The sequence below is a fragment of the Fulvia fulva genome, chromosome 10, assembly GCF_020509005.1.
Source record: "Fulvia fulva chromosome 10, complete sequence".
Lineage (NCBI taxonomy): Eukaryota > Fungi > Ascomycota > Dothideomycetes > Mycosphaerellales > Mycosphaerellaceae > Fulvia > Fulvia fulva.
The window spans coordinates 1,119,260-1,140,523 of NC_063021.1; the positions used below are offsets into that span (position 1 = coordinate 1,119,260).

At 53.4% G+C, this 21,264-nt stretch overlaps 8 protein-coding genes across 8 annotated transcripts; 5 read left to right on the forward strand and 3 right to left on the reverse strand.

Moving 5' to 3' along the window:
- Positions 1-1,941: 1,941 nt before the first annotated feature.
- On the reverse strand, positions 1,942-2,227 carry CLAFUR5_11927 (uncharacterized protein; the record flags this gene model as incomplete). Its single annotated transcript, XM_047911075.1, has 3 exons — positions 1,942-1,965; positions 2,017-2,112; positions 2,165-2,227. 3 exons carry the CDS (start codon positions 2,225-2,227, stop codon positions 1,942-1,944), a joined length of 183 nt encoding a protein of 60 aa, XP_047767572.1.
- Positions 2,228-2,597: 370 nt separating this feature from the next.
- Positions 2,598-5,747, forward strand: CLAFUR5_11928 (uncharacterized protein; the record flags this gene model as incomplete). Its single annotated transcript, XM_047911076.1, has 2 exons — positions 2,598-2,646; positions 2,698-5,747. 2 exons carry the CDS (start codon positions 2,598-2,600, stop codon positions 5,745-5,747), a joined length of 3,099 nt encoding a protein of 1,032 aa, XP_047767567.1.
- Positions 5,748-5,808: 61 nt separating this feature from the next.
- On the reverse strand, positions 5,809-6,607 carry CLAFUR5_11929 (uncharacterized protein; the record flags this gene model as incomplete). The annotated part of the gene is made up of 2 exons (XM_047911077.1): positions 5,809-6,105; positions 6,182-6,607. The coding sequence occupies 2 exons, from the start codon at positions 6,605-6,607 to the stop codon at positions 5,809-5,811; spliced, it is 723 nt and encodes a 240-aa protein (XP_047767566.1).
- Positions 6,608-10,043: 3,436 nt separating this feature from the next.
- Positions 10,044-11,969, forward strand: CLAFUR5_11930 (putative mannosyl-oligosaccharide alpha-1,2-mannosidase; the record flags this gene model as incomplete). The annotated part of the gene is made up of 3 exons (XM_047911078.1): positions 10,044-10,572; positions 10,625-11,726; positions 11,780-11,969. The coding sequence occupies 3 exons, from the start codon at positions 10,044-10,046 to the stop codon at positions 11,967-11,969; spliced, it is 1,821 nt and encodes a 606-aa protein (XP_047767160.1).
- Positions 11,970-12,530: 561 nt separating this feature from the next.
- Positions 12,531-14,150, forward strand: CLAFUR5_11931 (Polyamine transporter 4; the record flags this gene model as incomplete). The annotated part of the gene is made up of 2 exons (XM_047911079.1): positions 12,531-13,860; positions 13,921-14,150. 2 exons carry the CDS (start codon positions 12,531-12,533, stop codon positions 14,148-14,150), a joined length of 1,560 nt encoding a protein of 519 aa, XP_047767161.1.
- A 430-nt stretch (positions 14,151-14,580) lies between these two features.
- CLAFUR5_11932 (Coiled-coil domain-containing protein) lies at positions 14,581-15,277 on the reverse strand (the record flags this gene model as incomplete). The annotated part of the gene is made up of 2 exons (XM_047911080.1): positions 14,581-15,082; positions 15,132-15,277. The coding sequence occupies 2 exons, from the start codon at positions 15,275-15,277 to the stop codon at positions 14,581-14,583; spliced, it is 648 nt and encodes a 215-aa protein (XP_047767162.1).
- An 801-nt stretch (positions 15,278-16,078) lies between these two features.
- On the forward strand, positions 16,079-18,656 carry CLAFUR5_11933 (uncharacterized protein; the record flags this gene model as incomplete). Its single annotated transcript, XM_047911081.1, has 2 exons — positions 16,079-16,300; positions 16,353-18,656. Coding segments are annotated over 2 exons (2,526 nt in total), but the record flags the coding sequence as incomplete, so codon positions are not given.
- Positions 18,657-19,526: 870 nt separating this feature from the next.
- Positions 19,527-21,155, forward strand: CLAFUR5_11934 (putative leucine aminopeptidase 2; the record flags this gene model as incomplete). The annotated part of the gene is made up of 2 exons (XM_047911082.1): positions 19,527-20,284; positions 20,339-21,155. The coding sequence occupies 2 exons, from the start codon at positions 19,527-19,529 to the stop codon at positions 21,153-21,155; spliced, it is 1,575 nt and encodes a 524-aa protein (XP_047767156.1).
- Between the last annotated feature and the right edge of the window lie 109 nt (positions 21,156-21,264).

Here is a 21,264-nt window from a genome sequence, read left to right on the forward strand (position 1 = left end):
AACCTTACAGATTGTGGCGTTCGCAGGGAAAGCAACGGCGTCATAAAGTCTATTGGCGATCAACATTGCCAATTCGGTATCGCCGTGTCCGGATGTCCCTGTCTTGCTCGCGTCGGTGCTCGGATGGAACGGCAGCTCGGTAGCAAAACGACACGAGAAGTCTTCACATATCGTGTTCAGATACGCATCGTACAGAATTTTGCCCAGCAATCGGCCGGGTGAGCCAAGACATCTCTCAAGTTCTTTGAAAGGCGCTTTTTGGCGGCGGTTATCCAGGCTGACTGCACCTAATTCTGCGAATAGCTTGCAGCGTGGCGGTGTTCGTGTTCACAGCATGCCATACCTCGTAGTGTTGGTGATATTCCTGCCAAGGCGCACTCTTATGCAATTGTCAAGTCGCCGTGTATGTCTTTCGGCACCGAGTCATCGCTGGAGTGCATCTGAGTATGTGATGCATTATGAACAACATGTTTTAGTTGGCAGCAAGCTGGGCCACCAGGCCTGGACCATCGCTCACACGCTCACTCTTGAGGCATCTCATCTCCAGCCGGCAGATGGTCACTCATGATGCTGGATGATCGGTTCGGCAGGCACTTAGCGTTCGATGGCGATGAGTGTGACGAGTCGCAAGATCCTGACAGACACGCGAGCAGTCGACCATAATGGACCATTGACAAGGATATGTTGCAACTTCTTTTGGGCGTACATGGGATCCATCGGTACGACTCTACGGGAGTCTGCTTCCTGGCACGAGTGGTTTCGTAGGGCACTGACAGCCCTAAGGTCAGTATGATGTTAGTCGTTCATGTGCTTGAAGTGAGCTCTTGCGAATCCCTCTGGCGCAATTGCAAACACTCTGATACACATGCTTTTGAAAGGGCAATGCATGTCAGGTGTCGACCAGAACTTGTGATGGCATTGAGATGCGGCCTACATCTGCTGGTCTGTACCTTGTGTCGATTACATCGTAGTGAATGCAGCCTTCGATTTTAGCGGGCTAAGTTGTTCGAATTGCCACCGTGCATGTAAGCGAGTGTCGCGCTTTCAGCTAGGCCGCCAATTCATGAGTTGCGGCCAAGTATTTATCGCACGAGCGGTGGACCACACTTCAAGCAACTCGACAACCAACACGCGAGTCAAGATTTTACTTGCGCTCGTCTGTTCAGAATGCGACGAACGGTGGCCGCGCTGGCGGCTACCGTCGCGGTGGGAATTTGGCGATATCGGTTCGGTACTCAGCTACCCTCCAAACAAAAGTTCCTGTCGACGGTGAAGGCCTGTGATCGCATCCTGGACGAAGATGAGGTCTGCGCTTTCTGCAGGTAAGTTCTGTTCAATACCGAGCGTCGATGATTTGTGGCTCTGACCCAGAAGTAGAGACAAGCATACAGGGCCGGTCGAGCTGAGGTGCCAGCATGTGTTCTGCAAGACATGCCTCGAGGCCCTCGTCGACAACGACCAATCCAGCTGTCCGCTCTGTCGCCGCCCACAATTTTCGAATTCGAAGTCGAAAAGTATCTGTGTGCAGCTCTGGCGTGTCACAGTCACCTCAATCGATGTCGCCATAGTGTTCGACTCGCTCTGCCTTGGAGTCCTGATCGGTCTTACACTAAAAAGGAGGCCAATTCGCTCCGACTTGGTCCACTACTGGCCCGAGGTCTTTCAGCTCAGCTTTACAAGGAGGATACTGCTGAAAGCAGTCATAGTCATTTGTGGGGTGGTACCGAGATTGGACACAGCGTTGATTGGGCAATATCCCAATAATGAGCCGAATGAAGATGCGCCCCCGTTGCGGCTTCGTGCGTTGTACTCGTTGACCTGTTGCGTATACTGCATCACGGCGATGAGGGCTGTTGAGGACTTTTATATGCTCCTAGATCATTCGACGTGGGTTGAAGATCTGGTGGTATGACAGCGGTGGAATCATGCCGAATATGCATTTTACGCTTTTCTGCCTGCGGCCTTCTGAGATATATGTCAGCGTTGTATCTTCAACGCACATAACAGAGACAATACCAGATAGCAGTCTTTCAATGCCATGAACTCTCTCGCACACATATCTTTCTTGACATTTTGGTATGATGCCGCCACGCACTTGCCGTAGACTGCGCCCTGTTTGATGTCAGCTTGTGTGTGAGCTCTGACGATTATGACAATGACACACCTCAGGCGAGCACTTGGCTGCTGCTTCTGCAAATTTCTCGATGGGTCTTGTTCTGCCGGGCATTGTGTGATGTTGGTGTGAAAGTGAAAGACGATCGGTTCACCACGTCAACGATGTCTGTGGACCCTGTGAGTGTACATGGGTGGAGATTGGCCCGGCTAGATCCGCCGCTAGCTCACGGCTCTACCCACTCACCAATGCGCGCCAATCAACAACAACAACACAGGCGCGTAACAATACGTGAATACTTGAGCCGCGTCCTACATCCACCAACATTCGCATCTTGTAGCACATACTGCGCATTCACAGCGCACACAGCGCGAGCAGTCTATTCACAGCAGATGGAAAGACGCACCAGATGACCGTCCCATACTCGAAGCGCGTCCGCCGAAAACAAGCTCGACACCCTCGACATCCTGCGTAGGACCCTCACATGAATGGACTGCCTCCCGACCAAGAGCTGCCAGGGCTGACAGATGATCGTATGGAAGGTCACTTATAGGTGTATCACATGACAGCTAACACATCTCTAGAAATCGCAATACTCGACAACATCTGCAAAGCTGCGTCCCGAACCCATGACCCGCCGATCAAAGCCATCTTCGACGCCTACGATGAGGAGCTTCAGGCTAGAGGCTTGGACTCCAGTCATGACAACGAGATATACCGGTGGATCTTACGCGTGGGCGAGAGCGCGAGAAGACAACATCGTCGAGGCAATGCTACCAACTTTGTTCCCTACCTGAGAGATCTACTCGAGGCACATGGCATTACAGTGATCGATACGGAAGGCGACGAGGAGGGTGATCAGTACATTGAGGGCATAACGCGATCTTTGGAGGAACCAGAGAGTACTCGCAAACAGCACGAGCCACAGCCTAGGCGAAGGGTATCTTTCGACGATGCTCGGCTGGACGAGACATTCCTCAGCGAGCGATCTCACCTTGCTCCGATGTCACCTGGACGGCCGTCGCACGGAGCTGTCAGACAGCAAGCCCGTGGACCTGGAGAGGTCGCGCCAACGTTCAGACCTAGGTCAGTAAGCGCAAGCAGCAGTCAACCATATGTCGGGTCGCGCCAGCCAGCACCCAAGCACTACCAAGAGGCATCGCCCTCGTCGGATTACGCTTCAGACTATGGAGAGCAGCCGAACCGCACCCTGTTATTTGACCCTTCACCTACGCAGATGGACGACAACGCCGACACTTTTGCATACACTTCCGCTCTCAAGCACAGAAATACATGCTTTCGGAACTGGCATCGCAAAGCACAAGCCCTGGCCGAGCAAAGGATGGAGGCGGAAGACATTGCCACTGCTCATGATCGACGACAATTGCTCAGGCCGTGTCTCGAGATAGTACGCGAGTTCTTCGTCTTGCGTCAAGAAGAGCGCAACCGCTTCATTTTGCTTGAACAGCTCGCCCAGCATGCACACGCCAGACGTGACCTCTGGATCATGAGCAAAAGCTTCACGCACTGGTATAGGAAAACTGGTGTCGATCAAGCAGCAACCATATTCGCCCAGAATCAGATCTTGCGACAGCGATACTTCAGTCGCTGGCGCGAGATTGCTGCAGCCAACGCCTTAAAAGCTCGAAGTCTCTCATGCAAGAAGTTCTTGCGTCTGTGGCGGGAGAGAGCTATCCGCAGTGCAGTTGTTCGCGAGCAAGCAGGGGCACAATACGAGAAGTATTTGACCAAGAAGTATCTGTCGATATGGAGACGGAGATGTCACAATACTTGGGCCGTAAACGAAAACAAGGAGAGACTGCGACAACGGGCCCTGCAGCTGTGGCATGCCAAATTGGAACTTCACCAAGATCAGGAACGTCAAGCCGAAGGCGTTCATATTCGGCGTCTGACAGGAGTCGCTTTTGCCAGGCTTCGCGAGCTCACCACTCAACGACGGCAGATGGCCGACTATGCTGGAAGTTACCACAGCCGTAAGCTTATCACGGAATGTATGCACTCCTTACAAGTACACGCCAAGCTGGTACCAGGCGCCGCAAGGCTATCGCTCAAGATAAACACAAGACTGAAGCAAAGCGCGCTCACAACGTGGCGCACGAACTTTACTATCGCGCGAAAAGCGTCTGAGATTGACCGCAAGCGCATCTTACAAACCGCATGGACCACTTGGAACGATACACTCCGTTGCCGTACTCTCGCACAGCGCATCGACGAGCGTGTGTTGCGCGACAGCCTGCTGAGCTGGAAGCTGAACATGTTGGCCCAACAGTTCCAACGATGGAAAGATGCGAGGCTTCTTCAGCGCGCCGTCACTACGTGGCATGATCGAAGGCTGCTGCAAGATGCCGCACTTGAGCAGGCCAGCATGAGGTTCGCCGACAGTCAAAGGCGCCTCAAGCTGTCTTCAGCAATGCGCAGTCTCAACATCGCCGTACGCAACCGTGAGGACGCCGAACGTGCTGCGACGGAGTTTTCGAATAGTCGTGCTTTGCCAGATGTGATTACGGTATGGAAGCAGCGTTCCGTGCATGCTCGACAGCTAGCCAAATGGGCAGCAGATGCCCGGTTCTATTGCTTATGCACGCGTACGCTCAAAGTGTGGCACGAGCGCACTGTGGAGCAGCAGCATGAAAGGCGCCGCGAGGCTTATGCTCAGGTCAGAGCCCGCGTCAAAGCCAGAGTCGTTGGGCATGCCTTTGCGATGTTGCGACAAAAGGCTTCGAGCCTTGCTCAGCTACGAGCAGAAGCTGAGCAAAGAGCGCTAACACGAGTTTTCCGAGTCGGCATACAGGGCTTCAACACATGGCGAGAGAAGACTGCTCATTACGTCGACCTCCAGATCCAAGCGACTGCTGCGGACCACCAGAAACTGCTCGGCTCAGCGCTGTCTGCTGTGGTGAACAAAGGTGTTGAGCTCTCGGAGATGGAGGAACAAGCCCTGCTTTTCCGTCAGGAATCTGATCTCGCTTTGCTGGCTAATGCGATGAAGAAAATGCAGTGGGTCACCTTTACTGCAGCTCGAAAGAGCGAAAGCGCCGATGCCCTAGCAGCTCGCAATCGTGATCAACACATCAAGCACATGCTTAGACATTGGTCTTCTGAAGCTGGGAAGCGAAAGACGGCAAAGTCGAGCAAGCAACGCGAGCCCGACAGTCCAAGCCTTCGGCCTGCGAGTCGGGCAGCCGCAAGATCAGTCGAAAGGCCTGCTCCGACAGCCTCACCAGCAGCACAGACGTCAACACCTGCATACATGCGCACGCCTTCACGGTCTCGCCGTACAGGTCGCTTTCGTCCCTTGCCAACGCCAGCACACGTTACGCCCATGGCTTTCGATCCTGCTTACTATGTTACCACACCTGCGCCTACAACCGCTGCAGCGCCTGCTGAGGAGGCAGCTGAGGGCGGCGATGTTTTTGATGCATTGACGCCTCAGATCACGCCCTTTTCCAGAAAGCTTCGGGCTGGCGGTGTAACGCCAATGCCACCTTCTGCTTTGCGAAATAGCATACTTGGACGTTCGATCACAGGAGGAGGGACAGCTAAAAGTGTCAGGTTCGCAGGCGCAAGCAGGTTTGGCAGTGATTCGAGGAGGCTCGGCACGACGAATGAGTAGGTTTGACGTAGTAATGATACCCTTCAATGTCAATATTACCATGTCCTTCCAGATACCATTATCAAGGTCTGCACGTAATCACCCTGAACGGAAGCACCGCACTCATCTCCTCACCAAATATCCTCCACGCCCATAGATCTGTGGGACTCAACTGACTAGCCCACTTGTGCGTGAGTCTCAACTCCTTCAGCCGCGGTCCTGCACTCTGCCCAGCGCCCTCAGTCCCAAACTCCCTCAAAAACTCCCCCTTCCCCTTCTCAGCATCTTCCACCAGATCAAACGCCACCCTGATCACAAACTCCAACACTTCAAGCTTCGGCATGGCATCTCTGGCAAGTCTCCATCCACTCATGACATCCTACGCATCCAGATTCTGTCAGCAAGCGACAACATAGCCATATACCCGGGAAATGTGACTGTGACATGACACATACCTCAAACGTAGCAACCGCCAAAACCACTTCCCTAACACCCCTCAATCTATCCACCAATACCGTGCGGAAGAAAGAGTGCAAATGGCTGATGTTGGCGATTTGGCGGTTGGTGATGTACAGCCGGTTCAGGCTGTAGAAGAGATGGGCTGTTTCATGGTGCAGTCGGCGGCATGTCGCTAGGATGGAGAGGATGGTTGGGTTAGGAGACGAGGAGGACCAGGCGATGCTGACGGCGTTGAGACATGTGTCGTTGGTGCTGTTGCTGCTGGGTGGGATTGTTAAGAGGTCTGAGTAAATTTGCAGGCGGAGCTCGGCTGGGAGGGTGAAGAGGGGGCGTTGTGGTTGAGGGTGGATTGATTTGTATACTGGAGCTTGGGAATGGGATGGTGCCATTGATGGAGTGTCGTCCGCGACTCGAATGAACATTTAATGAGAGGTGGTGGCAAGCTTTCCAGAGCTGTTGACAATAGAGTTCGGCTGGATGGATGTATAGGATCGTCAAGGACGACCTTCGTTTCTTCTACAGCACTACTATTCTGTCAAATCTGTCTTTCTGTCCTTGCGCTATGCACTGCGCTCCGCCCCACGTAGGTGTGTTATGATATACACATGTATTTAAGATCCCGATACGCCAAAGTATATGTGAATGAGCATTCCGGAGCAGGGCCAACGTTAAATGGGCTCTCCAGGATAGGACGACGGTGAACATGTTTGGGCATCAAATTGTTGGCAAGAAGTGGCAGCTAACGAAGCAGACCTCGATGGCAGAATCGGAGAGTGATGCATTGCCAAGAATGTGCGGAAGTCCACTAGACAGCGAATGATCCATTGCCTTCGATGCCTCGTGGGTATCCCTCCAGCCAACGGCGTACGTCCTGTGGCTGCGACAATCTTGTCGTCGACTCTTCGATGATGCAGTGCCTTGCTTTGTACGCAAGAAGCACTGCAGCAGCATGAGAGAGAATCGTCGAGTAGAAGGTCGGTTGTAATGATCGAGCGACGCGTCGAGACGCGACGCACATGGTCTGTGGTAGAAGCAGACACGGACGCAGCACATGGCCTGTTCTTTTGTGTTATCGACAATGCTTCCCCCAGAGCGCTGCTGTGACATGTCCTTGCTCTTTCGAAAGCGCATCAGATAGTCTCGCCGTCGACGGGGAGAATATGTAGCGCCTCGAGGGTGCGAGTCCTCCGTAATGCCCAAGTCCGTTGTTCCCATGCTCTTGAATTAGTGTGTGATGATCAGACTGCCACGTAGCGTCTTTGCGGTTGATGGTGATGGTCGAGGGAAAGGGAGAGCCTAAACGTGCCGTGAGTGCGACATTGACCTTCATCAACTTCCGTTCATGAACAAGTAAATCACCCATTCCATCCAGACATACGATCATCGAGCGTGTGTCCGTCATGAACTAGAGAGTCTCAGGTGCTGTGTTGAGACCGCGCTCCGTTGTCCTTTTCGCAGATGTTACTGAATCCCGATATGGCAGCAGCAACTCCTGCACCCTCACGCGTCCACGCCGAAGTTGCACCTCCTCGAACCAGATCAGCAGATCTATGGAAAGAGCAACATGCTGGAATGTGCAATTCGTTTCCCGGTGGCAGAGTGTGCCATGTGTTCAATCTCCGTCACGAAGCTCGTGTTTCTGTATGTTTCAATCACCCGTCGCAATGTGACCTGCTTGCGGTACAAGCTGCCGGAGTGCGTCCACTCCAGTGCAGGCAGCAGCGTGCCACAACCGTCGTCAAGACTCTATCATCAAGTAAACATCAGGTGCGGGTGGAGAGTAAGTACTTGGCGATGTGTGCGATGGATGGAAAGATGAGACTCTTCTCCAGTGTCAAGCGGCGAGCTCGAGTCTGATGAAAAGGTGTACTTGCGCACGCTGGGCCAGCAAAAATTGCGCCAGTGCCGCCCCCGAAGGAGAGGCATACATGTCTCGGTCCGCGATGTGCAATGCAGCCGATCTATGTACCTTTGGACATTCGTGAGCGTCCTCAGGCCAACAAGGTCTAAGAACATGTTAGCTGTGGTGAAAATTAGGGGTGGGGAGGTGGAATGCTCACAAGTATGAGGAAGAAAGGAAGAGGACGAGTAGAGAAATCAGTCTGGGGTTTTATCACTGCGCCGCGGGCCTGTGCACCTCTGCTGACCAGCATTCAGTACGTGGAAAGTAGTGAGGCGCGTGCCATATTGAGCATGAGAATGCCAAGGCATACAGTCCTGGGCATATTTTTGACAACCCCTGTAATTACGCTAACCCCTTCCGGCTATCCATGTCCATCTCAGAAGGTGTTGCTACCTTCAATCTCACTATCAAGAATGGGCCAAGCTCTCACCTGAAGACATACAACGTATATGCAAGAGTATGCGAGAACGCTGCGAGGCAGTAATAGCCAACAATGGAGGACACACCAGGTGGTGAGCTACGCCAAGCAGTGGATACGTCCTTCCTAATGAGGAAAGGTGGAAGAACAGGGGTTGTAAAGACTATGCCCAGGACTGTATGATCCGTGGGCTGACAAGTGAACTTAGCATGTAAATTGGATCCAGCCTCACACAACAAACCCGTGGTCACTTACTCGTCGTTGCATGGCCGTCGCTTCGTCGACGGCAACCTCTTTCACTTCACACTGCATTGGCCGCGATGGACTCTCAAATAATTGACTTGCTGCCATGGACCCAGCCGTCATCATCTTCCTGGCCCGTCCCAGCGCATTTCGCTGAATTTATCAAATACATAAATTGGCACGCTGGAACATCTGCCTGTACCTGTCGACCATCCTCGCCGAAAGGACACGAGAACGATTCGATGCGAGGTTGGAAGTGCTGCTGAAGAAGAAAAAGCAATAATTGTGCTTATGCACTCCCACTGAGGCCTGCCTGGAAGTAATGCCCCGGGCGGTCTGTTGTGGTCTCAACGCAAACAGCAGGGAAAGACGGGCGGTGTAGTACATATCATGTATGTAGCTGCATTCGTCTTACCCGTCGAGACAAATCTCTTCACATCCGTCGGTGGACATATACATCCCTTCTGCGACGACGATCAAGAGACGGCATCATGCCGATGCAAGAGATGGGAACTCGTTCTACAGCGGTATCGAAGAAGATGATGTAGCGAAGCGATGGTTAGACATGTGCGTACACTGGCCGACGCGCATTGGCTCGAAAGCACCACCAGCGCACCATACGAACATGGCGGTTGCGGGCTCGACGCGACATGTATTGTCGCTACCGAAGACTATCGCTTGTCATTCCTGGGTGAATATCGACTTATGCAATACATTGACACTGGGCATATTTGGAAATAGTACGACATGCCTTTACACTAAATGACGCGACGATGCAAACATTGCCTGACAAGACGAAGACGTGATATTTGCGATTTCATGCTCGACCACGAGTATGCTTCGTTCATGAGTCGGCTGTATTGGAGCGTTGCTCCTGCTATCTATGGCACTGACTTCTTGCGTGCACGGTGCAAGCTGTTTCTCCAGAGTTTGATTAGGACTGTTCTCGACACGATGCATCCCCGACCTTCTCCAAAGCTTCAACAACAATCCTACGACTCTCGATTGGTCTACACCTGAGATACCGCTGTCGCCTTCATGGTCGCCATGTTCAGCATCGAAGTCTTTCCACGATAAAGTCCTTGCGCGCCTGCACTTTGCGCGAACATTGTCAGGCGATGCATGCGTGTTCACTCAGCACTGCCAAGGTCCAACATCAGTCGCTGCATTGGCTTCAGAGCCCGGGAGGTCTTTGATTGCGGTCTCGACTTTGCTGAAAGTACAACTGTACAACAGGATGCGCCTCACCCTCCGCTGGACGTGCGCCCTGGCTTCCGCATTACCGTAAGCTACAATGGCGGTGTGCGCACGCCTTTCACTCGTTTTACATCTGCTCTTCTCGACAGTCGTTTCTACTGAGCTTGGAAATGAAGCTATCCCAGCCTATGTCCAGCCTAACACAGACACATCGCCAGCAAAACCCGACGGACCTATCGTGCCCGATCGAAGCAAGCCGACAGTGACGGTCACCCTGAGTAGAGCACACCCACCTGCGCAGACAATCTTTGTTCAGCCTGTGCCTGTTGAAGGCTGTAAGAAAGTACAGGCCGCGGGTGTGAAGGGCGATGAAACGCGTGCCGAAGCCATCAAGGAGGCTTTTAGACATGGATGGAGTGGCTACTCGAAATATGCATATGGAATGGATGAGCTGCAGCCACTCAGCGCGAAGGGCAACAATAATCGTTATGGCTGGGGTTTGACAATCGTCGACTCTATTGATACTGCCATAATCATGGGTCTGAACGACATTGTGAGCGATATGCTTGATTTCATCGGAAAGATCGACTTTACCAGGACGCGTGCAGATCACATCAACGTGTTTGGTGAGTGTGCTATCAAGAAGTGCAATCAGCGATCAGACTGACATTCTCGTAGAAACCAACATTCGCTACATTGGCGGTTTGCTCTCTGCGTACGACTTGCTGAAGAGTGGCCAGTTTTCGGGCAACTACGACGAAGACCAAGTCGATGCACTTCTTGAGCAGGCCGTGACGCTCACAGATAGAGTCGCGCATGCCTTCGACACGCGAACAGGTCTTCCAGCTGCCGACCTCGACTACAACAACGGCAGACCCATAACCGCAACGTACACCGACCCTTCTAACAACGCAACGTACAACTCTACCAATGCCGCCTCCATCGGGACCTTCATCCTCGAGTTCACCCGACTCTCCGACCTAACTGGCAACCAGACCTACCGCCAGATCGCAGAACGCGCGAATAGCTACCTCATCAAACCCAGCCCTTCTCCCATCTATCCTGGTCTGATCGGCACTCAGTTCGATATCGACACGGGCGAAATGCTCACATTCGACGGCGGCTGGCAAGCAGGTGTAGATTCCGCTCTCGAGTACTTGATCAAGACCTACCAATACCACACCACGAACACCACAACCACATACAAAGACTTCTGGCTGAAAGCCGTCGAGTCCACAACCGAGAACATCGCGGTGCATCCTTACGGATTTCCGGACTTGACGTTTGTAACCCGTCTCGATAACAATGGCTCCCTGGAATACCTCGCGGACACCTTCTCTTGCTTCGCAGGCGGGAACTTTCTCCTCGGCGGTGCATTTCTCGACAGCCCTGATATTACAGATCTGGGTGTAGCATGGACAGATGGATGCCATAAAAGCTATAACAGCACGTTGACGGGTCTCGGTCCTCTAGCATGGGCGTGGTTCAATGAGACTAATCAAGCCTACGATGCTGATAATGAGAATGACGCAGCCGCGAGGAAGAATGCCGCACGAAAGGGGTTCTGGATATTCCCACAAGTGGAGAATTGGTTCTCAAGGCCAGAGCCGTTGGAGAGTGTATTTTATGCTCATAGAATTACGGGTGATGAGAGGTGGGCGGACCACAATTGGGAGATTTTCAAGGCGCTCAACGAAACATCGAGGAACAGCATTGCATTTGCGGCTGTGAACAATGTCGATATGCCGGATGGTGGAAGTCTCAGTGACAGTCTCGATTCGTGAGTAGCGGCGGTCTTGGTTGAAGTGAAGTAGGTGCTGACTATCGTGGCAGATTCTTCTTTGCAGAGGTGCTGAAGTACCTCTACCTTACATTTGCGGAGCCTGATGTTATCGATCTCAGCGAATGGGTCTTCAACACCGAGGGACATCCTTTCAGAGCAACTTGTGCTGGTGGTGCGAGCAGTAGCCATGGGAGTGCTCATGTGCATGGAAGGCGACACATACATGGCTTGCCTCTATAGATGCAGAATCCACCCATAACGTTTACTGCAGCTTCTATGCACCACAAGACATGACCATTCTGCGCTCGGTCCATTGGCATCGTTCTCAAGCATAGGGCCTTCTCACCACAATGCTGACACGCAGCACATGCAAGACCGCCATCCCTGCAGCGATCTCCCTCCTATCGCTTCACCTACCAGGTCGTCGGTAAGATCAAGATAGACTTCTCCCAAAACACGAAGGTCATTGGATGCCAGCACGATAAGATCGACAATGACGACGAAGAAGCACAGAAGGTGGACCCTGCGGCGTTGGTTGCCGTTGGTAGTTGAGGCGATCGCGCATCGCGCTACGACCCTTTTTGTACAATGCAGAGCAGCCAGAGCGTAAGAAATTAAGAGTGTGCTATTGCAGACGCCACGTCGGACGTGACATCATTGAAGGTTCGACTTCAACGATTTTCTGTAAACACTAGATTGGGTAAGTACGTTCTCTCACTGTGTGCTCTGTATTCTTTCGTCGTAACAGGTCTTTCCTCATCTCGTCTCTCATGTACCTTGTGATATCGCATATTGCTCGCTATGGCCCAAGACTCCGCCCGAACGAGTCGAACGATGTCGCCGAAGAGTACCGATGACGAAGAGAAAGATATTGGACAAAGCCAACGAGAACATCCTTCAAGTCAAGATACCACACAATCACACGACCCCGAAAAGCAAACATCTAACAATGCCTCCCACAACGATGACGACCAGAAGAAACTCGACGATTGGGACAGTCCAGGCGATGCAGACAATCCCCTCAACTGGCCTACCTCCAAGAAGGCCTACCATACCCTCATCCCATCCACCATAGCCTTCGTCTGCACCCTCGGCTCCTCCATCATTACCCCAGGCCAAGAATCTATAATGTCCGACCTAGGAGTGTCAATGGAGGTCTCCCTCCTCCCCTACGTCCTCTACGTAATAGGGCTCGCCTTCGGCCCTATGCTCGCTGCCCCGCTATCAGAGACCTTCGGTCGAAGAGCGGTGTACTGGACGGGGATGCCGGTGTTTATGCTCTTCACGCTCGGGGCAGGGTTCAGCAATAATATTGCTGCATTGTGTATATGCCGGTTCTTCTCTGCCGTGTTTGGAAGTCCGGGGTTGTCGATTGGGAGTGCGACGATAAGTGATATTTGGACACCCCTTCAGCGCGCTGCGCCTATGACATTCTACGTCACGACACCATTCCTCGGTCCCGCGATTGGGCCTTTGGTAGGCGGGTTCGTGGCAGAGAAGATGGGTTGGAGGTGGACGGTGTGGACGTTGCTGTTCTTTGAGGTGGCATGTCTAAGCCCGGCACTATTCATGAAAGAGACGTACAAGAAAGCGATTCTGAGAAAAAGGGCCAAAGCACGAGGACTGAGATATCCAGAGCCGGAGAGGACGCCAGTGCAGGCCGCGAAGTTCTTCTTGCGAAGTACGTTGACGCGGCCGGCGCATATGTTCTGCGTGGAGCCGGTAGTACTGTGCTTCACGTCGTATGTGTCGATCAACTTCGGGACGTTATATGCCTTCTTTGCCGCTTTCCCGTACGTCTTTGAGACGCAGTACGGGTTTGGGCTTGGGCAGGTGGGTTTGTTCTTCATTGGGTTGGGTGTGGGATCTACTGCGGGTGGTGCGTTTATTATCGTCTTCAGCAAACTGATGTACGGGAGGAAGATAGCCCAGCATGGAAAGGTGCCACCGGAGGCGAAGCTGTATCTGGCCATGATTGGATCTTTGTGCTTGCCAGTTTCCTTGTTCTGGTTCGGCTGGACGACGCAGGAAAAGGTCCATTGGATGGCGCCAGTTGTTGCTGAGGCTATCTTTGGCTTCGGTAACTTGCTCATATTCATGAGCTCCGTGCTTTACGTCATGGACTTTTATGGTATGTTGAGCCTAGACTATGACCTCCGTCTCGAGCATTACTGATTCTGAACATTTGTAGGTCCTCTGGTTGGTGCATCAGCAATGGGCGCGAACAACCTAGGGAGGTATGCCTTGGGTGCCATCTTCCCTCTGTTCATCGTGCAGATGTACCGAGGGCTTGGGATAGGATGGGCGACGAGTCTGCTAGGCTTTGTCAGTGTAGTATTAGCGCCCATCCCGTGGGTACTCTTCATGTTTGGGCCTACGCTGCGGAGTCGGAGCACGTATGCGAAGCCAGAGGGCAATTGAATGTCGTTGACGAGATACCCCATGAAGTTATGTTATACGCTATCTCGCTCGTCAATTCTATACAGCGCTCAGCTGAGGCGTGGAAGACGCCTGTCGAAAGTCCTAAGTCAACTGCATGGTGGGGGCGGTAGAGACCGGGGCTTCGCTTGGGTGGCATGAACGTCGTGACTTAGGTCTATTTTGCGTGATGAGCCACATCAGCCATTGTGTAGGTGTGAGTAGTCGACTGCTGGATAGCCTTCGCGGTAGGTGTGTTAAGCATCACAGCAGCGGCTGCTGTAGAACCCCAAAGGCATTCATCCGCACATTCATAGCATGTTCATCGGCGTGCAGCCCATGTCCTTGGCAGTGCGAGGTTGTTAGTCTCATCGAGGCGCTCTTATGGAGCGAGCTCGTGTGCGAAACGGCGTTCGTGGCCGGTTTGGCCAGTTCAACCAGTGAGGAACGACTCTTTCTTGGTCTTCTCGCTATCCCTCAGCGCAGCGATCTCTTCCTTGGACATATCGTGCGTTCCATGTACCTGGTTGAACGGGTTGTCTGGGTGCTTCTCGAACTCTTTGCGAATCTGATCGACCTTCTGCTGTCTCCTCAGACCCTTCTCGTCCTTCATCTCTTCCAGTCGTCGCTCCTCGAAAGCAGCATATGCTGCCTTGAATCTCCTCTCGGGGTGGCGGTCGATCTTGTCTTTGTTGTCGGTCGTCAATGTGAGTGCATCGAGAGCGTTGTCGATACCAGTGGCATTCAGTGCTGCGAGCTCTTTCTTAGATGAGGGCGCATCAAGACCTGACAGATCGAGACCGCGTGACTTCTTCGCTGGTGCTGCTTTACCCTTGCCGCCTTTCGTAGGCAGCGAGGCCTCTTCTTCTGCAAGGAGTGCTTCCTTCTCGGCCTTCTTTCGTGCTGCTTCTGCCTGTTTCGCTGCCGCTGCCTCACTGTCTGAAAGTCAGCATATCCTCGGTTTGCCGCATTGTCTTCACTCACGCCTTGCTGTTATCTTTGCCACCCTTCTTCCATTCTGCTGCCTCTGCTTCCTCCTTCTTTGCGTTGTTTGCCGCCGACTTCTGTGCTGCTACCTCTGCCTTCTTCGCGTTGCCGGCGGCCTTCTTGCGGTTCTCGCCCTTGGCCATGGTAATCGGTTGTCGCAGTCTCAGGTTCGGTGGTATGGGGTGTAGGAGGGAGGCTACTAGGTATTGCTGCAATGTCTTGGTCGTGAAGTAGAGTAGTTTGAAGGTATTTGGAAGAACGTTAGAAGTGTTCTAATGTGACGCATCTCAGTCCTTCAAGGTGGGCTGCCGAGACCCCGCCACTAGGCCGATACCGCATATGAGCATGGACTGCTGGCATCAGTGAATGATCTTATGATTCTGCGAGACATGTGCTGAAACGAGATGGGCTAATATGTGAGAACCGGTGCTTCTACCCTACATATGGCTCCAGTCCGAGCTTGCGCACGATACTGGAAGGAACATAAAGGTTTGGCTCTAATGACACCCGTTGATGGTGCCTATGAAGGCCTCGATGCATTCCGGAGCATCAAGACGGCTGCCCATCGTACGTCAAATGGCATCGACCTGAGTCAGTCGAAAAGCACATGTCGCCTCTCGATCAGTGTTGACCCCCATTACAACCCTCCTCAGGCCGGAAAGTGATTCGCAGGAAGTCCAGCAAGACTCTCATGCTCGAGCAGCTCCGCGTTATCTGTACGACAGGAGGGGCGCGACTGCACCGATGCGCTTGGACTTGAGTACATCTATGGGTAATGGATGAGCGACTGAGGTACATGTATGTATATCTGTGAAAGATGAGTCGAAGAAGGAGCGATACATGGGTGTGGTGCACACCCTTGTCGTGCACGTGGACCCGAGGCTTTAGCGCGCTTGCCTGCAGATCGCGGCGTTGTTTACCTTCACTGGCTTCGCGACAACAGAGCGAACGCCCACCAACTTCTGAATGTGATCCTCTCTGTCGGCCATCTTCCCACCAGCGCATCCACTATGACACTCCCGGCGAAGGAGATGCATTCGTATATTGCGCGTCTCGAGACATTCCAGCAATTACACCACCTCAGCAAGCGACGCGCCAGCTCACAGTCGAAGAAGAAGAATGCGAACACTGTGCAATGGCCGCACGAGCACCCAGATCCGAACTATGTATGCCATTTCACTACGATTGTGCATTGAGGTACCTACTGATGTGATATAGCTCGCCAAAGCTGGGTTCTTCTACCGACCGGCGGCCGACTCCACGGATAATGTCCAGTGTTTTCTATGTACAGTAAAGCTTGACGGCTGGGAACCGAACGACGACCCGATTAAAGAGCATCTTGCGCACTCGAAAGGATGCGCCTGGGCGACAGCATGGAGCGTGACACGAAACGATGATGACGAACCCGAGATGCGAGACCCAATGTGCGACGAATTACTCGCGGCGCGGACAGCTACCTTTAGCACCGGCGACGGATGGACACATGAAGGCAAGAAAGGATGGAAGTGCAAGGCGAGCCGCATGGTTGAAGCGGGATGGTGCTGGGATCCTGCTGCTGAGGGCGAAGATGGCGATGGCGTGACCTGCTTCTACTGCAACTTGAGCTTGGATGGCTGGGAGCCGAAGGACGATCCTTTTACGGAACACAAGCGCCGCGCACCAGAATGCCGATACTTCGAGCTCTTGGAGCACTACCATGGCGCAGATGCAGCAAATGGGAAGATGAAGAAGAGCAAGGCGAAGGCGAAGACGACACGTACCAGCACTGCCAGTAAGGCCAGTAGGATGAGCTCACAAAGTGCTGTAAGTGTCATGAGCGGGCTGAGCGACTTCCCTAGCATTCCGGGCGGCTTCGACATTCCTGGCGAAGAGAGCTTGGCCGGTGCCGATGATAGTATCATGACTACCGCGACCAACGCTTCGTCGGCGAGTACTACGAAGGGCAAGAAGAAGATCACTAGGACGAAAGCTGCAGCCAAAGGCACCAAGGGCAGGAAGAGGGCAGTGATCGAGGAAGAGGAGGCCGAAGTGCAAGACCCAGCATTACAACCGAGTCAGGAGGACGAAATACCAGTGCTGCCAGCGAGACCAACGAGAGGCACCCAAGCATCAAAGCAGGTTGACTCTTCGGTTGTCGAAACCAGCCACATCGACGTGGCACCTACGAAGAAAGCCACAAGAGGACGCAAAGCGAAAGCACAACCTGAGCCCGAACCAGAGCCCGAACCTCAGTCGGAGCCAGAGGCTGCTCCTGAAACCCCAGACGCAATCGCGATAGCACATCAGCGGCTCAGCGATGTCTCAAATCAACTACAGGAAGAGCTCGACAACTCTGTCACCGATGGCCCATTGGACACATCGACCCCCAGGATAGAGTCGGCCAAGGAAAAACGCGGTGTGAAGAGAACGTCTAATGGCATGCGAAAAGAGCAGCAGATCGAGTCGAGTGTGGTCGAGGTAGAAGTGCCAATAATGCCCGAGGCCAAGGCAAAGACGAAGGGCAAGCGAGGCCGCCCGAAGAAGACCTCAAATGCATCTACAGATGCAGACACCGATACCGCGCAGACATCAGAACCTGTCGTGGCGCCTGAAGATCCAATAGAACTGGACCCGCAGGAAGCTGCGCAAGCCCGACTTGATGCCGATGGTGCAGAAGCCAAGGCCTCTGAGCCAGCCGCGAAGAAGGGTAAAGGCAGACCCAAAGGCAAGAAGAATTCAACAGCACGCTCATCGCGATCGTCAAAGACAGCCTCAGCGTCTGCGGAACCCCAACCAGAAGCCGAAGTCGAAGAGCCTGAGGACCTCGAAAGAGACGAAATAGAGATCGAGAAGGAGCTGGAGCGTATCGCAGCTGAACAGGCATCGCAGGAAGCAATAGCTGCCGAGCAAGAGCAGGCAGAAGAGTTCGAGCCGTCACCCTCGTCAGGTCGTGTTAGCAAGGACAGCACGGAACTACAACAGCTTCGAGACGAAGTACATGCTGAGGATGCGAACATTGCACATAAGGACTTCGCATCCCCTCCGCCTCGTCACTCACTGCGACCAAATACACCGGGCCAATTTCCCAGTCCAAGCGGCAGCGACAAGGAGAATGTGCCGTCCTCGATCGTCCAGCCGTCCGCAAAACAGCCTCAGCCGACTATCATCCTAAGCCCGACCAAGACGACACGCATCCCACTGGCAGCGAGTACACCAAATCGCTCGCCTGCGAAGATGCTCCTGAGCCCAAGCAAGCAAGTCTCGCACCTCAGCTCAAGCGTGCCTTGGATCGCAGCAGATCTGGAGACAGTCTTAGTCCCGTCACCACAAGCGTCACCAGGCAAATTGTCATCTCAGCTCGCTGCTGCGGCAGGAGGACTGACCAGCCCGGAGAAGAAGATGAGCGTCGAGCAGTGGGTGCGACATCGAGCACAGCAGGGAGAGGAGGAGCTCCGAAAGCGATGTGAGCAGATGGTGGCCACTTTTGAGAAGGAGGGCATGAGAGCAGTGCAGAGCTTGAACGGCATCAATGTTGTCGCTTGAGGTGGTGTTATTGGAAGTCATGACGGCGTTTTGGATCAACGACTCTCGTACATGCTAGCGATACAGACGCGTTGGATGGGAAGGAACTGCATTTCGTATTGATCATTGTGGCCTTGTCCCATGCTTCGTTCAGCTCTTCACTTTCTCAAACATGGATGCTGGAGCTGTGCTCTTGAGTTCATTCCGAACGAAGCATGTTTCGCAGATACCAAACGAGCCATGAGACTTCATGACTGCAGTAGCACGACGATCCGAAATACTGCTGCGCACGTGTGTGGCGATCATGTAACAAGCTGAGCAGATATCAAGCATGGACCGGCTTTCGCCGATGCAATTGGCCTTGCTTGGCTGCTCCACTCAGCCAGGGTCGTTGCTTCTTCACCACCTTGGCTCGTCTTGACTCCTTCCTCGTCCGTACGCCCTCCGCACCTCTATCACTTGGCCTGCAGTATACCGTCACTTTCTGGTGCAACCTCCTATGCGGCAATCAATGCTGTGCCCAGCAAGTCCCTCTCTGACCCACGGCCCACGGTTGGTTGATCTTGCGGCAGACTATCTGCGAACCTATCAGCGAGAAGAAAGTACGATGGCGAACTGCTTGGAACCTGCCTCTCTTGTGTCCACTGTCGCGTGCGATGTCGATCGTTCAGATGTCGTCGAATGGCAGGGCCGACCTGTGACGCGAGGAATCGTAGTATGCAGGTACGCTCGTGTTTGTGTCGGTGACGATGCTTTGGTAGGAAGGTGGTGAGGGTTGGTGGAGCATTCGCCTCAAACACAGCAGTACCAATGGATGGAATAGAAGTAGGTGGCCTTTTCCCACCTTGATGGATCTGTGAGTTCTCGAACTGCTTCATCACTATTACCAAAATGATCGGGTCTATCCTTTCCCTCGCGGCTTTGGCTGCTGCGCAAGAAGCCTACAACCCTCCATCTTACACTCCTCCATCTTACACACCACCGAGCTACACACCAGCGAAGGAGCCAGTGGACTCGAAAGCTCTCCAGGCGTCGATTCTGGAGAGTGCTCTTTCGCAAAAGGCTCATGAGCTCGAAGATGCCGCCTACAGCACACCTCAGAGAAACAGAGTCTTCAGCTCCCCAGGCCACGAGAATACTCTGCAGTTCATTGAGGGATACCTCGAGACCGTGAGCGATTACTACGACTTCAGACGTCAGGAGTTCCAGGCTCTCTACAGTCAAGCTAGCGGCGAGTTCTCTGCTGATGGAACGGCATATGACCCCACGATCTACCAGTACTCTCCTAGCTCACCGGTCGAGGGAATTACTGCGGCTCTTGTGCCGGTGGCGAACAATGGATGCAATGCTACCGACTACCCAGCTGAGGTTTCCGGAGCTATTGCCCTGATCTCGAGAGGTCTCTGTGACTTTGGTCTGAAGAGTGCTCTTGCTGGTGCGGCTGGCGCCGAGGGTGCCATCATCTACAACAACATCCCAGGTCCTGTCACTGGTGGTACCCTTGGCCCTCCACCACGTGCCGAGGGTGACTATATCCCAACTGCCGGAATAACTCAAGACAACGGCACCGCCTTGCTCGCTGCCATCAATGGTGGCCAGACTGTCGAGGGCGTGCTCCTGGTCGACAGCGTGATTGAGAACCGCACAACGTAAGCTTCCCTCCCAAACCAACCTCATCATGCACATGCTAACAGCCATCACAGCTACAACATCATCGCCGACAGCAAGGGTGGCGACAAGAACAACGTCCTCGCCATTGGCGCCCACTCCGACTCCGTCTACGCCGGCCCAGGCATCAACGACGACGGCTCCGGCACCATCGGAATCCTCGAGACCGCCATCCAGCTCGCCAAATACACCACCACCAACGCCGTCCGCTTCTGCTTCTGGAGCGCCGAAGAGTTCGGTCTGCTTGGTTCAGAGTACTACGCCAGCCAGATCAACGGCACAGAAGAGGCAGAGAAGATCAGACTGTACCTAAACTTCGACATGATTGCCTCGCCCAACTACGTCTACGCCCTTTACGATGGAGATGGTTCCGCTTTTAACATCACCGGCCCTCCAGGTTCCGGTGAGGCTGAGGCTTTCTTCGAGAATTGGTTTGAGGAGCAAGGTCTACCTACCAAGGAAACCGACTTCGACGGCCGCTCGGACTACGGCCCATTCCTCGACATTGGTGTCGCCGCTGGTGGTATCTTCACCGGTGCTGAGGAGGTCAAGACTGAAGAAGAGGCTGCTGTCTTTGGTGGTGAGGCGGGTGTTGCGTACGATGTCAATTACCACCAGGCTGGAGACAACTACACGAACCTGAACTTCGAGGCGTTCTTGGTCAACACCAAGGCGATTGCTGCCGCTACCGCGTTCTACACCACGAGCTTCGATAGCTTGCCACCGAGGAATGCGACGATTGAGGGTAGGAAGAGGAGGAGTGTCAGCCGTCACCCGCACAAGAGGCAGAATAAGATGAGCCATTCGCATCATATGCATGATTGTGGAAGGTCGGAGAAGATTACACACTAAAGAGGTGTAAGGGTGTGAGTTTCGAGAGGGAGGGAAAGGTCAACAGTAGAGCAGAGGACCTAAGTCTATATCGACAGTGGCATGAATGAAGATCACGATCATGAAGTAT